General features: G+C 37.6%; 1 protein-coding gene across 20 annotated transcripts; it reads left to right on the top strand.

Moving 5' to 3' along the window:
• The first annotated feature begins 10473 nt into the window (after positions 1–10473).
• LOC104722590 (serine/threonine-protein kinase BLUS1) lies at positions 10474–15725 on the top strand. 20 transcript variants are annotated; one of them, XM_087473637.1, is made up of 23 exons: positions 10484–10688; positions 10827–11061; positions 11131–11207; positions 11439–11693; positions 11801–11925; positions 12014–12058; positions 12304–12385; positions 12468–12536; positions 12664–12834; positions 12918–12983; positions 13073–13141; positions 13246–13314; positions 13418–13695; positions 13797–13918; positions 14013–14104; positions 14183–14221; positions 14312–14368; positions 14479–14586; positions 14678–14729; positions 14811–14863; positions 14978–15042; positions 15146–15197; positions 15294–15725. In XM_087473637.1, exons 2-23 carry the CDS (start codon positions 11046–11048, stop codon positions 15336–15338), a joined length of 2007 nt encoding a protein of 668 aa, XP_087329763.1. In that variant the 5' UTR covers positions 10484–10688; positions 10827–11045; the 3' UTR covers positions 15339–15725. The 20 variants fall into 20 exon arrangements, with proteins under 20 accessions (XP_010439085.1, XP_010439087.1, XP_010439089.1 ...); XM_087473638.1 differs by having other exon boundaries at positions 10529–10704; XM_087473644.1 differs by having other exon boundaries at positions 10566–10688; positions 12654–12834.
• Positions 15726–15762: the final 37 nt, after the last annotated feature.

Here is a 15762-nt window from a genome sequence, read left to right as displayed (position 1 = left end):
TAAGCGAAACAAGAGCCAAAAAGTGCCAATGATTACAGTAAAACCGTAACAATACAGGTGGGTTCTCTCTCACTTGGGGCCCTTGGCCAAGGAGATTAAGAACACCACACAAAGCATGTAGTCGGTTTGACATGAAGGAATAAGGTACATGCTTGGTCTCTTTAGTTTCTAGCATCACAAACAAAGTGAAGATGATGGTATAAGGGTGACACCTGAATGCGCCAGATGGGTTTGGGTTTAGAGTACCATGAGAGGTGTTAATCCCAAAACACTCATCCACAAGAAGATCATAAACCATGGTTCTTACATAGTACTCGCAACACCAAAGCAGTCTAGTTAATTGCAGTCCCAGATGGAGTCTTCGGCCAACGAGATCAAACAAGGTAGCTAGACAAAAGCTATGGATTGAGAGAGGGGTAGATATATTGGACCTGGGTTTTTGGATGTTTGGCTTGACCAATTGGCTTGCATAAGGATTGGTAATGAAACACATGATGCAACTAAGCACAAAAGGGGATGCGTGAAGCATGTGGGGAATAGAGGATAGGTTGAAGAGGCATTGGTAGCCATCGTTCCATAGAGACGAGGTCATAATGCAGGCCTCTTCAATCTTTGGTAAACAAAGGTAACGCTCTTAAGAAGTTCTGATGGCAGGGTTCACAAAAAAATATTGTACCGGTATAGCGACATTGATTGACTATGCTCCAAATGCAGTCTTCGGACAATTGGAACTATAGGTCGACACAAAAGCAAGCTACAGGAGGACAATGAAGATTTCGGAACAGACCTGACCAATTGAAGTACAACACTAGGGTCATGGGTTCTCGTCAAAGACTCGCACAGCTCCGGCGTCAAAATAGAGCTCCTGTCCAGTTGCGCCCAAGCAGAACACTTAGTGAGAGGATGTGAATCCAAGGAGCAGAGAGATGTTGGTGTTGACATCGAAGGGAGCCGGTGAAAGAGGCGAGAAGCAAGTCTAGCAGAGCATTCTGAAATCTCGGATTCTGCATCGAATGGCTAGGGCCTCGAGAGAAGCAAATCGCCGAGGGAACCCACCTGAAGAGACGGAAGGGGAGAAGGGTAATGAAACTGGAGCATGGCCGGAGTAGAGGTTTTGAGAGTTGGCGAACCTCCGGTGAATTCACTAACGAAACCAGAACAGAGAAAACACGTTTAGAGAGCAGAGGATGACACAAGGAAGGAAGAGCATGTGCCCATCGGCGCCGATCGGATTCGACGCCACCGGTAAGAGGATTCTTGGAGAGCGTGCCAGAGAGCGAAGGCGGCTAGGGCGAACTCCAGCTATATTATGACACTAAATGGAATATGTATTATGTTAGTAATTAAGAAGGTGAAGGATTTGGTTTGGAAGGTGAAGGATTTGGTTTGGTGATGTATTTGATTTACAATGGGAATGACATATATATACTGGTTGAGTTTATGTTAGGGTTTTGTACTACAATACGATTAAAAGTCTTGATTAGCAAGTTTTCAATATATTGTGGGAAGATGTTAAAGGTATATACTCCAAATATATTCGATTTTAGTAACTTTAGTTCGTTGACGGAACAATTTAAATGTAAAGGTTTAATTCCTTTTTGCCAATTATTATTATACTAGAATATGACCCGTGTTAGAGCATGGGTTGAAATTCTTTCGTATTGTTTATTTGGTAATTTTTATTTAAAACATTGTATATATGATAAAAAGGGGTTTTTTCATACCCCCACACTTTTATTATACAAAAATTCAAATTTACTACATTAACTTATAATTTTGTGCGAAACCATACCTGAGACATAACAATGTTAAATCACCGTTAAATTGTGATGACATGGTTGCCACGTTGCACTGTTTGATTATTCTTCTTCAACCTCTCGCCGAAGAACACAACTATTTGGGTTTAGTGAAATCCAGGCTATTAGCAACGATACAACAGATTTGTTATCTCAATGTCTTCATAATCTCTAATAAGTGATTACTAATTAAATTTGTATGTTCTTAAAACGTTTCATCAAGATCATCCTGTCACTCTCACATCAATTTCTTCACCACCACATCCACGTCTGATTCATTAATTCCTCACATGTCATTTGATTAATTTTATAACAAATCAAGCAAAATTTTAAATCTCTAAAATTGATTTTTCTCGATCTCAAGTTCAACAATTTAAAATCTCGATCTCAAAAAATTTCTTATTCAATCGGGTACTAGATCGGCGAAACCCAACACCAACAATACGTGTATACAATATTTTGCATTTATTAGTCGGAGTCGTTTCTTCTTTTATCTTAACAATTAGTAAGTAAGATCCGATTAGTGTAATTGGGTTTCAATTTTTTGATAAAAACCGACCCGGTGATTAAGATTACATAATTAACCTTAATGAGTTTTGAAAAATGTTTTACAATGAGGGCAACCGTGGAAATCGTTTGAGAAAAAAGAGAATGTCACAAAAATGTAGTCCACAATTGTTAAGATAGATATATGAAATTCTTGTTTTAAAAAGCAGGTGGAGAACAAAGGGGTTGATAAAATCTTACAATCATTTAAGGATCGGAATCTGAACCACCCTTTCTCTTTCTTATTCATTTGAGCGTACAAATCGATGGTTTCAAAATAATTAAGTTTCATAACACATACAAATGTTCATAACACGACCACGAGAAAAGAAAAAAGAAAATTGAGTTGGATTTGTTTTTCTCTGTTTATTACTGACGACTTGCGTTTTCTTCTAGTTTAGATTAACTCTATAAAGAGAGAATGTAAAACTGTCTTTTAGAGACATTGAAAGTTTGTCTCTGTTGGGCTAAGCTTGAAGTGTGACTTGCAGAAGAAGTAATTCTAATTAAGATTATGATTAGAGTTATTTTAGGAGACATCTAGAATAATCAGTTGTAATAAGTTCTAATGAGATAAGGAGATATCTAATCCCAAATAGTTTTAGGAGAACTATCTCTATATATAGAGTTGCCAAAGCTTGTGGTAAACCTATGAGTTTAGAGAGAGAAGTTTAGAACTTGAGAGAGAAAGCTTTAAGGTTTTTGTGTAAGATTTCCTTTTGCTGAATAAAGAGAGCAATTCTTTACATTCTTGTTCTAAATCTTTCATAGAAACAATAATTGGTATCAGAGCTACTCAGGTTTTAAGATTCTGCAACAAGTCTTATTCGAGAGATGAGTGAAATCGTTGAGATGACCAACAAGGCAAAGGAAAAAGTCCGGTCCTCCATACAATGCCCGATGCTGACATCAATCAACTATACGGTGTGGGAGATGCGAATGAATGTTGCATTACGAGTACACAAGGTGTGGGAAGCGATTGATCCTAGAACAGAAGAAGAAGAAAAGAACGACCTAGCAAGAGCACTTCTATTTCAGTCTATTCCAGAATCAATGATCCTGCAGGTTGGTGAACAGAAGACTGCAAAAGGTGTATGGGACTCCATCAAAGCTAGGAATCTTGGTGCTGAAAGAGTAAGAGAAGCAAGATTACAAACCCTCATGGCCGAATTTGATAGACTCACAATGAAAGAAACTGAGTCAATCGACGACTTTGTAGGCAAACTCTCTGAAATTTCTACAAAATCAGCCTCCTTAGGTGAAACTATTGAAGAGATCAAGATTGTGAAAAAGTTTCTTAAGAGCCTACCGAGGAAGAAATATATACACATCACTGCAGCCCTTGAACAAGTCCTAGATTTGAAGACAACCACCTTTGAAGACATCGTTGGAAGATTAAAGACCTATGAAGAAAGAATCAAAGAAGAAGATGATTCACAAGAGAGTCAGAGCAAGCTCATGTATGTTAACTCTGACTCATATGAAGGATACTATGATGGTGGCAGAGGGAGAGGTTCAAACCGTGGGAGAGGTAGAGGACGAGGAAGGTCTGGATATCAACAGAAGGACAAATCCAAGGTTACCTGTTACCGTTGTGACAAAATTGGTCATTATGCCTCCAACTGTCCAGATCGTCTGCTCAAACTGATCAAAGCACAAGAAAGCGCCCAAAAGGAAGAAGAAGACAACACCCATGAAGCCGACTCTTTGATGATGCATGAGGTAGTGTACCTAAATGAAAAAAATGTGAAACCTATGGATTTTGAAGAAGACTGCTCAGAGAATACTTGGTACTTGGACAATGGAGCCAGTAATCATATGACCGGAAACCATACTCTGTTTTTCAAAATGAACCCTATGGTCACAGGACGAGTTCGATTTGGTGATGACTCTCACATAGACATAAAAGGGAAAGGATCAATTCTGTTTATTACAAGAGGAGGAGAAAGAAAGAAGCTTGTAGACGTTTACTACATACCGGGGTTAAAAAGTAACATCATAAGCTTGGGACAAGCAACAGAATCAGGTTGCGACGTAAGAATGAAAGAAGACCTCCTCACTATACACGACAGAGATGGACATCTATTGGTTAAAACAACAAGGTCGAGAAACAGATTGTACAAGGTAAAATTGGAAGTTGAAAACACAAAGTGCCTGCAACTTACAACCTCATCAGATTCAAACCTGTGGCATGCACGACTAGGACACATTAGCACTAACACTATAAAAACGATGGTTGTGAAAGAGCTAGTTACTGGAATCCCTAGTGCACCAACAGAAAAGGACACTTGTGCTTCTTGTCTACTTGGAAAACAGACAAGACAAACATTTCCCAAAGCAACACCTTTTAGAGCAACACAAACCTTGGAACTGATTCACGGAGATCTTTGCGGTCCAATCACACCTCCTACAGCTGCACAAAAACGTTATGTCTTTGTCCTGATCGATGATCATTCACGGTATATGTGGTCTATTCTCCTAAAAGAGAAAAATGAAGCGTTTGAAAAATTCAAGATCTTCAAGTCACTAGTTGAGAATGAAGCTGGAACCACAATCAAGACATTCCGGACAGACCGAGGAGGAGAATTCATGTCTCACGAGTTTCAAGCATTTTGTGAGAAGGAGGGCATAAACAGACACCTCACAGCACCATACACTCCACAACAGAATGGGGTTGTGGAGAGACGGAACAGGACACTCTTTGAAATGACTAGAAGTCTTCTGAAGCATTTAAATATGCCAAACTATCTGTGGGGAGAGGCAGTAAGGCACGCAACCTATGTCATTAATAGAGTAGGAACAAGGAGTCTGATCAACCAAACACCATATGAAGTATTCAAGGCAAAGAAACCCAATGTGGAGCATCTACGAGTGTTTGGCTGTGTGGCCTATGCCAAAATTGAAACACCGCATCTCAGGAAACTTGAAGATAGATCTAGGATGCTCATATACCTTGGTACCGAACCATGCTCAAAGGCATACAGACTGTTTGATCCTTCAAACAAGAAGGTTGTGGTTAGTAGAGATGTTGTGTTCGATGAGCTCAAAAGCTGGAAATGGAACAACTCTGAGAAGGACTCTGCTAATTCAGGCACATTTACTCTCAGCATCAGTAATGTTTTCAACACAGCTGCTGGAACAGAGAATGAAACAAACACAGAAGAAAACAGAGAAGATGGAGCAGACACAGAAGGTGACGAAAATGACATAGAGGGGAGTGATAATGAAACTGCAGAGGAGCAAGCTACTGTGGAAGAACAACCTCAAATGTTGAGACAGTCAACAAGACAAGTTAAAAGGCCTATCTATCTCAATGATTATGTCCTGTTATCAGACATAGAAGGAGAAACTCTTCTACTAGCAGTTAATGAAGAACCATGGAATTTCCAGGAAGCAAGAGAGTTGAAGGTATGGAGAGACGCTTGTGAGGATGAATTGTCAAGCATAATAAAGAACAAGACATGGAGTTTAGTTGAGCTACCTTTCGGAGTAAAACCAATTGGCTTGAAGTGGGTGTTTAAACTAAAACGGAACATAGACAATAGCATAAACAAGTACAAGGCAAGGCTTGTAGCTAAAGGCTATGTACAAAAACATGGGATCGACTTTGAACAAGTCTTTGCCCCCGTTGCTAGAATCGAAACAGTTCGCTCTATTTTTGCCTTAGCAGCCTCCAGAAGCTGGGAAGTACATCATCTTGATGTGAAGACCGCATTCCTCCACGGAGACTTGCAAGAAGATGTCTACGTCACTCAACCAGAAGGGTTTGTCGTGAAAGACCATGAAGAAAAGGTGTACAAGCTACATAAAGCCCTCTACGGACTGAAACAAGCACCTCGTGCCTGGAACATCAAGCTTAACAGCATTCTCAGTGAGCTAAAATTCGAAAAATGCAGTAAAGAACCATCTCTTTACAGAAAACAGAACAATGAACATCTTCTGATTGTGGCAGTCTACGTAGACGATCTTCTTGTCACAGGTTCATCATTGAAACTGATTTCTGATTTCAAGAATGAGATGGCTGGAAAATTCGAAATGAGTGATTTAGGAAGACTCACCTACTATCTTGGCATTGAGGTCTGCCAAAGTGAGAACGGGATCGTGTTAAGACAAGAAAAGTATGCAAAGAAAATTCTTGAAGAGACCGGAATGAGTGAGTGTAACTCTGTTTTGTTGCCAATGGAACCGGGTCTGGAGCTTTCAAAAACTCAAGATCCAAAGCGCATTGATGAACGAGCTTATAGAAGAAGTATTGGCTGTCTGAGATATTTGCTCCATACTCGACCAGACCTATCATACTCTGTTGGAATTCTGAGTCGTTATTTGCAGGAACCTAGAGAATCACACGGAGCTGCACTGAAGCAGATTCTGAGATATCTTCAAGGCACTTCTGGCTATGGTCTCCACTTCAAACCAGGAACTCAAACAGGACTAATAGGATACAGTGACAGCAGTCATAGTGTGGATGTGGATGATGGGAGAAGTATTGCTGGTCATGTGTTTTATCTCAATGAATGTCCTATCACATGGTGTTCTCAGAAGCAACAGGTGGTGGCGCTATCCTCTTGTGAAGCCGAGTTTATGGCAGCAAGAGAAGCTGCCAAGCAAGCCATTTGGCTACAAGAGTTACTCGCTGAGATTACTGGAACAATGTGTGAGAAAATAACAATTTGTGTAGACAACAAGTCTGCCATTGCTCTCACAAAGAATCCAGTCTTCCATGGTCGCAGCAAACACATTCACCGAAGATATCACTTCATACGGGAGTGTGTTGAAAATGGACAAGTTGATGTGGTACATGTTCCCGGGATCGAACAGAAGGCTGATGTGTTAACCAAGGCTCTCGACAAGATCAAATTCAAGAATATGAGGAACCTCATCGGAGTTCATGAACTATCAAAGAAGGATTTCAAGCTTAGAGGGGAGATTGTTGGGCTAAGCTTGAAGTGTGACTTGCAGAAGAAGTAATTCTAATTAAGATTAGGATTAGAGTTATTTTAGGAGACATCTAGAATAATCAGTTGTAATAAGTTCTAATGAGATTAGGAGATATCTAATCCCAAATAGTTTTAGAAGAACTATCTCTATATATAGAGTTGCCAAAGCTTGTGGTAAACCTATGAGTTTAGAGAGAGAAGTTTAGAACTTGAGAGAGAAAGCTTTAAGGTTTTTGTGTAAGATTTCCTTTTGCTGAATAAAGAGAGTAATTCTTTACATTCTTGTTCTAAATCTTTCATAGAAACAATAGTCTCGGCCATACAGTGTCCTCAGCAAGTTATATACTAAACCGTAATCTTCGGTTTCTAAGACGCCAAGCGAATCACATAGTTGTAAAGCGTCTTGATCGTGGCTGTGCTTTGAAATCTCTGACCTTGTCTTTATCCATTCGGAAATCGTACCAAAACCTACTTACATAAAACAGAACTGGCCAAATTCAGAATAGATTGCACCTAATGTGAGCTACTAAGTCTTATATATGTCTTGTTAAATCGATCCCTGGGAGATTAGATATATTTGTTTTGCTACCCCTTCCACTCAAATCCACCAAATAAAGTCAAGAGGAGATGGTGAAATGCTCTTATTTATAAAACGATGCAAAAAGAAGAAAGCCACTTGTGTTACATCAGGATGCCTTTATCAGCTTCATCCCAAAGGGCAAAGAGCAATGACTTTCTACTGTCACATTCTCACTCCATGGAAATGTCGAATGTGTGTGATATTTGACCATTGATTGAGGTAGAATCTAACTATAATGCTACGCTCCCCATTAAATCACTTCAACAATGTAATGCAACCCTCGATGATTCCCTATTCGCCAATCAATTAATGTAAAGATATTTTTTTTTAACACAAAAAGGAAAGATATTCCTAGATTTTCTCATATCTCTATCAACGTAAATTACCTAAAAAAAATGGATAAAAATTTGGTCTAATAAAGTATAATATTAGGATTTCATATAAAAATAAAAAGAATTTAAAATATATTAATTAGTATTTACTGAATTTGTTGACAAAAAAAAAGTATTTACTGAATTTATTACACCTCCCATCTAACAAATAAGATATAGACTTTATTCAGTTTCAGGGATATAATACCTGCTTATATTTCAGTGGAATAGAATAGTGATTTTGTGCAAAGTTGTATTGTAGGATAGAGGTTCAAGTTTATTGATTAGTTACTGCTGTCAGTTTTCGATCCAACTTCTGTGAAATGGTCGTTTACGTTTGTGACTGAAATCCTGTGGTTTGACAAACAAGCACCAGGGAAAGAAAGAAATGGTAAAAAGAAAAAGACTTGATTTGTCTTGTTATATATATATTGTGTGTGGAAGTGTGAGCTGGAAAAAGATCCCATCCTTGTCTTGTCCGGCTCTTTCGTTGTTTTTAAATTATGGTAATGCTCTTTTGATGAACCACATTCAATATCGTTTGAACAAATGGTTATTGTTATTCGTTTAGTAACAATTAAGAATTTATATAGATATAATATCTGGATATATTTTAAAAACTTATAAAAGAAAAACTAAATTTCTCAATGAGATTTTTTAGAGGGTTTGAATAAGGTAAATTCAAACATAATTTATAAAAGTCAAAAATACCCCTATTTTAATTAAATAATTACAAAATATTTTTTCTTAATTCTAATATACATACAACTCTAAAATTCCAATTCTTCACCCACCAACCCGCAAAATCTCGTTTTCCTACCAAAAACACAAAAACATGAAAACTCGTTTTCCCGCCAAAATTGCAAAAAAAAAAATTTCCGTCAAAACCGCAAAGTAAAGTTTTTCCGCCAAAACCGCAAAATCTCGTTTTCCCGCCAAAATCTCGTTTTCCCACCAAAACTGCAAAATCTTGTTTTCCCGCCAAATCCGCAAAATCTCGTTTTCCCGTAAAAATGTAAAATCTCGTTTTCCCACCAAACTCGCAAAATCTTGTTTTTCCGCCAAAACCGCAAAATCTCGTTTTCCCGCCAAAACCGCAAAATTACGTTTTCCGCAAAAAAAACGCAAAATTTTATTTTTTAGCCAAACTCGCAAAATCTTGTTTTCCTGCCAAAACTGCAAAATTTTGTTTTTCTACCAAAAACACAAAATCTTATTTTTAAATATTTATTTAATATATATTTATTAAAATAAGCAAAAAAACATAAGTAAATTTAAACCACTAAAACATATTCAACATAAAATAAAGGATTTTTTGGTATTTTACATATATTGTATCCGGATATAGATATCAAATTACAAAACAAACATAATTGAATACAGATACAATTTATAGACACATGAACCAATAACACAAACGAATGTTGCGTTCAGATACTGTATCTAGATATTTTGTCTAGTTCACGAAACGAACATGGCTATATATGATTTGCGAGTAATGGAATACTTAATCAACTGTTTGATTTATTCTAAATAATTGATTGAGTTGATTATTATTAATCTCTGACCTGTATTATTTTTGGATCTGTCAATGTTTTTTTTTTAACAGATTTATTATAAATCTGATTTTTGTTGTTGTTGTTGTTGTTGTGTGTGTGGTTAATAGGACTTGGTAATGTTGAGCAGAGGACCGCCGTTAGAGCTGAGCTGGGAAAGCTTGTTTGCACATGGCATAGACGGCGCCGTTTTAGTATCTCAGAGTGGTTTGATATTTGCGTTTGCATACGTACTTCTGTTTCAAATGAAGTTCTTAAGAGTTAAGACCATTTCCAATCTCTGACTAGATGATAGATATAGAACAAGCAATTTAAAATTTTTAAAAATGTAGGAATGAAGTCTTCTTTGAAGACTTTTTTGAATGTATAATTTTATTAATTGGTGTAAAAATGTAAATCTTTCAGGTTCTCCTTCCGTTTTTGGGATATTCTCCGGTTTTTTTTTTTTTTCTTTTTCAACTTTGGATTTAAAAGATTTAACAAGAATATTTTTAAAATCATTGTCAAATGTCAAGTCATTATTAGTCAGTCACTCGTGAAGTTAACCAGAGAGGTAGATGGGGTCCAAGCCATTCCTAACCATTCATTTATTATACTAACTACACGTGTAATAATCTTAGAAGCCTACCGATTAACCACGTCAGCACAAGAGTTGTTTTTTCTTTTTCTTTTTCTTGTCTTTCTATCGCTCTCAATCGCGTTTGTCGTGGAGGTCAACTGATCAGAAAAAAAATTTAACAATAGGCCAAAGAGATAGTGAAAACAAAAAAAAAACAAAGGGGGGGGGGGGGGGGGGAAGAGAGGAGAGGAGAAGCTGAACTATTTTAGATTTTTTTTATACTAATAAGAAATTAGAGAAAGAATTAGTATTCAATTTCAATGGGGTTTCGACTTGTTCTCGAGTAATTTTACTACCTAGTCTCTCTCTCTCTCTCTCTCTCGTTCCAGATTTTTTTTTTTTGTGTATAATTCAGTTTGATTCTCAAGGCGAATTATACTGGTGTTTATTTATTTTTTTGAATTGATTTGGTGGTATTCAGGGCGGTTTTAAAGCGACGGAAGAAGATGGTGGGAGGAGGTAGTAGTCGTGGGCGTGGTGGTGGTAGTGGTAGTGGGAAGCAGCAGAGAGGTTACTCTTTGAATCCTAAAGACTATAAGTTATTGGAAGAAGTAGGACATGGAGCTAGCGCTGTTGTTTATCGGGCGATCTATCTCCCTACTAATGAAGTCGTCGCTATCAAGTGTTTGGATCTCGATCGATGCAATTCCAATCTGGTTCGTTTTTTTAATTGCTTTTTTTGTATTAGATCAATCTGGTTAGTTTCATGATTCTCTGCCTTTTAGGTGTAGATTTCGAGATCATGTGGAAGTTGCTAAGTTTATGCTGCTTCGTACATAGTGGCAGCGGTAAAGCTTGGAGGGTACTAAGACTAATTGTTCTGTTTTGTAGAGTTTTTGAATCATCTTATTAATCTTTAGATGAGGAACTTAGTATTCAACTATATTCTCAAGCTAGTTTAGTTATGATTTTCCCAATTTGTATTTGTGATGAGAGCGTGATCAGATCTGTCCTGTAGCGTTTCATGTTTGTTTTTCCTTTTTCTTAGATCTCTTTCTCTATGAATTAATGAATGTGTTTTTGGTTGTGTTAGGATGATATAAGGAGGGAATCTCAGACGATGAGTTTGATAGACCATCCCAACGTTATAAAGTCTTTTTGTTCATTTTCTGTCGACCACAGTCTTTGGGTCGTTATGCAGTTCATGGCACAAGGTTCGTGTTTGCATCTTATGAAGACTGCCTATTCTGACGGATTTGAAGAGTCTGCTATATGTTGTGTACTCAAAGAAACGCTTAAAGCTCTTGATTATCTTCATAAACAAGGCCACATCCATCGTGATGTTAAGGTTGGTTTGTAAAAGTCAAACTTTATATCAGCTCACTGGACTTTCTTTATATCTAGCCATCCATATAATGTATTTCATATTTTGATTTTTCTTTTCTTTCATCCTAGGCTGGGAACATACTTCTTGATGACAATGGGGAGATTAAGCTTGGCGATTTTGGCGTTTCTGCTTGCTTGTTTGATAACGGTGATAGGCAGCGTGCAAGGAACACATTTGTTGGTACTCCTTGCTGGTCGGTTATCGTGCTTCTTTCTTTTTTCACTTTACCATCACGCTATATTCAATGTCTTTTCCATTTAAACTCTTGTTTATGTTTGTAGGATGGCACCAGAAGTCTTGCAGCAGGGAAATGGATACAATTCCAAGTGAGTTTATACTTTAAGTCCATTGATTGATAAATCACTTAAATTTTCTGCTTGCTTTCATGTCTAATATAGAAAGTAGCTCACTTTGGTATGCATGTGTAGACAAATTGTCAAACTAGTTTGCCTCTAATCGAAATGTAAACATATTTTGCTTGGTGATGCATAGCAAATACTGTTTATACTGTAAAACAAAGAAAATCAATAATAGCTTATTGGTTGGTTGTTCTTCTGTCATTCCTTAACAGGGCTGATATCTGGTCATTTGGTATAACAGCGCTTGAATTGGCCCATGGTCATGCACCATTCTCAAAATATCCCCCCATGAAGGTGTTTAATATCTCCTTTTCGGCTTATGTCTATATTTGCATCTATTAAAATGGTTCTGATTCTTTTTTTCTCCTGGTTTCAGGTGCTCCTAATGACTATTCAAAACGCACCTCCTGGCCTTGATTATGATCGTGATAAGAAATTTTCTAAGGTACTCGTGTTCTTTCTAGGTGTATTCTTTATGTTGTTCTAGTATTGTTGGATTTTCTAAGGTTCTGTTTTTCGCTTGCAATTTATATTTTTACTAAACTAATTAGAGGACTTTCAGTTGTGCCCAGTCTTTTAAAGAAATGGTTGCAATGTGTTTGGTGAAAGATCAAACAAAAAGGCCAACTGCTGAAAAATTGCTAAAGCACTCCTGTTTCAAACACACGAAGCCTCCAGAGCTTTCTGTGAAAACGCTATTTTCCGAATTACCACCTCTTTGGTCACGTGTAAAATCTCTTCAGGTTAGCCTTGTTCTTTTTTTGTTTCAGCTTTTTAGTCGAAATTTTCATTTTCCTACGTTATTAAGCGGGTTGTTGCATGACAGGCGAAGGATGCTCAACAGCTTGCATTAAAAAGAATGGCCACTGCTGACGAGGAAGCTATATCAAAGGTGACAAACCCCTTAGTTTGAACAGTTTTACCTAAATACTTTATGAGTCGAATGGTAGAGTGGATATAAAACAATATTTTTGATGTCAGAGCGAATATCAAAGAGGAGTGAGCGCTTGGAATTTTGACGTCAGAGACTTGAAAACACAAGCATCTTTGGTAATTTAATTTTCGCAAGCGATCTGTGATTGCACTATCAGTAGTTTCTGTTCACTGGTTCCATCACCTAATCCTTGTTCTTATATTGTTTGTTTGTGTTCAAGCTAATTGATGACGATGATCTAGCTGAGAGTAAGGAAGATGAAGAAATATTCTGTGCACAGTTTAATAAGGCAAGTAATCTGTAGATAAAAACCAGACGTAGGTATCTATGAAAATTCACCTTTTTAGTATCAATGTATGGTGGTCTGAATATATCTTAGAAAACGTCTGCAGGTGAATGACAGAGAGCAAGTATTTGATAGGCTGCAACCATGTGAAAACATGAACGGAAAGGAAAAAGCTTCCAATACTGAGGTGGATGAACCATACTGCGAAGAGAAATTCACTTTCATTACAACTGCATCTTCTTTAGAACGAATGTCACCAAATTCAGAGCATGACATTCCCGAGGCCAAGGTTAAGCCAGTAAGACGCCAAAGCCAGAGTGGACCACTTACAAGCAGGACCGTATTAAGCCACTCGGCTTCAGAGAAAGGTCACATCTATGAAAGGTTTGACATTTGCTAATTGTTGTTTGAGACTACATTTCATATCTGATTGTTCTTTATAAAGAAACTTTCAAACAATCCAACTTGTAATTTTCGTCTGCTAGATCCGAGAGTGAACAGCAGACGGCACCAACAGTCCGAAGAGCACCTAGCTTTAGTGGTCCTTTAAATCTTCCAACCCGTGCTTCTGCAAACAGTTTGTCAGCTCCCATCAAATACTCAGGAGGTGAGAAAGTGACATTGGCAATCTTCGTGCCGCTTAGTGGTTTTATTACTTCTCTTGCAGTTGAGTTAAAGAGTGTTAGTTCCATCTTGAATAGGATTCCGTGATTCTCTGGATGATAAGTCAAAGGCTAATCTGGTTCAGAAAGGACGATTCTCAGTAACATCAGGAAATGTAGATCTTGCAAAGGTTGGTAACTTGGTATTTAATTGTCTACTATATGTTATCCTAGTCTTTGACGGTAACTAACCATACAATATACTCTAGGATGTTCCAACAAGTATAGTACCTCGTCGATCTCCACAGGTTGGTTTCTAGGCTTTGCTTATTAGTGTAGACTGATGATTCTCCTAACCTAACAGTGTTTACCTGATAAATTATACACTAATTTTCCAGGTGTCCCCACTCAGAAAATCTGCAAGTGTGGGTAACTGGATGCTTGAGCCCAAAATGGTCAGTTTGCCCACACCATATAAAGGGTCCTCCAAGTCATTCATTAGTGGTTTTTTATTTTACTACGGGAATTTTGTATCGTAGTCTTAGTATTGTTTTCCATCCTGCAGCCTACAGTTCAGCCTCAGACCATCAAGGAGTTAAGTAGCCATCCGACGTCTTCCACACTCATCATGCCGCAACTTCAACATCTATTTCAGCAAAACTCAATACAACAAGTGAGGAAAACATCCAACAAGACATAAGACTTATCTCTTATAAATTAATTAGCAGGATGTTAACTTCCGCAATTGAGCTATTTCGATGCAGGATCTTATTATGAATTTACTGAATAGTATACAACCCGCGGAGCCAACAGAAGGTAGACAATTATACTTCAATCTACTATGACGTTAGAATTAATGATGAATCTTCAGTAACAGTACCTTCATAATTCTTATAGGTTCTCATTCTGGAAAGTTACCACCTTTGCCTCGCTCAGACAGTAATGGAAACGTAAGTTGATTTTTCATAGATGTTCTCAAAAGATTCATCAAAGATATTGCTCTCAGCTGTTTAGCTAATGTGACTATGTTACCTCATCTACTCCACCACTTCCTTGGATTACAGGTTGAACCTGCGGCTTGTGAGAGGGAGAGGTTACTACTTAGCAGTATCTCTGACCTCTGTGCTAGGTTAGTCCTCTTCTTCAAGCAAAGCTTTTGGTTTCTAGAGAATGATCTAGTCTAGTATTTCTAAGTGCATCTTGCTGCAAGCTTTAACTGCCAAAATTTTCAGGCTGGACGACTTAACAGAGGAACTCGATATAGAGAAATCAAAATACAACCAAGTAAGTTAAACACATTTTCAACTAGTTTTAACTCAATAATCCTCTTGTTGTGTTCCATGCCATCAAGCAATTCTTTCATTTTATGTCTGTGTACAGCTGCAACAGAAGCTGAAAGCATTCACGGGTCGCGAACAAGTGTAACAAGAAAGGAAAGCGACACTGGAAACACTAAACTGCACAGAACCTGTAGGGGAAAGAGTGAAGTCTCTTATGGTTGTAACAGTAAAAAGCAGACAAGAGCTTAGAGACAGTGACACAAAGAGCATATCGATTTCTCCAGTTTGGTTCCGTGTAGGTTTCAGACGATGACGAAGAAAACAAGAATCTGCGTCTGATGTAAACTAATAGTTAAAGACAGACAACAGAAACGAATACAGAGAATAAAAAGGAAGAAAGTTCCTTTGGGGTCGCAACCCCTTATAATTTACTTTGAATATATTTTTCCCACGTTTTGATCAATTTTTGTTTTCTTTGGTTTGGTGTGTATCATATTTTACTAGTAAGAAAAAGCGTTGGACCCTTTGTGTATTGTAATTTGTAAATGCAACTTGATTGACATATTGTA

Source organism: Camelina sativa, chromosome 11 (assembly GCF_030686135.1).
Source record: "Camelina sativa cultivar CO46 ecotype springtype chromosome 11, ASM3068613v1".
Classification (NCBI taxonomy): Eukaryota; Viridiplantae; Streptophyta; class Magnoliopsida; order Brassicales; family Brassicaceae; genus Camelina; species Camelina sativa.
The sequence above is the reverse complement of the archived record's forward strand: the minus strand, read 5'-3'. Positions and strand labels throughout refer to the sequence as shown.

Bases quoted from the DNA above. Each gene is read 5' to 3' on its own strand.
- LOC104722590 (XM_010440783.2), top strand. From the start codon at position 10,666: ATGGGGTTTCGACTTGTTCTCGA. The intron at 12,835-12,917 runs GTTAGCCTTGTT...GTTGCATGACAG, and splicing joins CACGTGTAAAATCTCTTCAG to GCGAAGGATGCTCAACAGCT. The intron at 15,043-15,145 runs GTTAGTCCTCTT...CAAAATTTTCAG, and splicing joins ATCTCTGACCTCTGTGCTAG to GCTGGACGACTTAACAGAGG.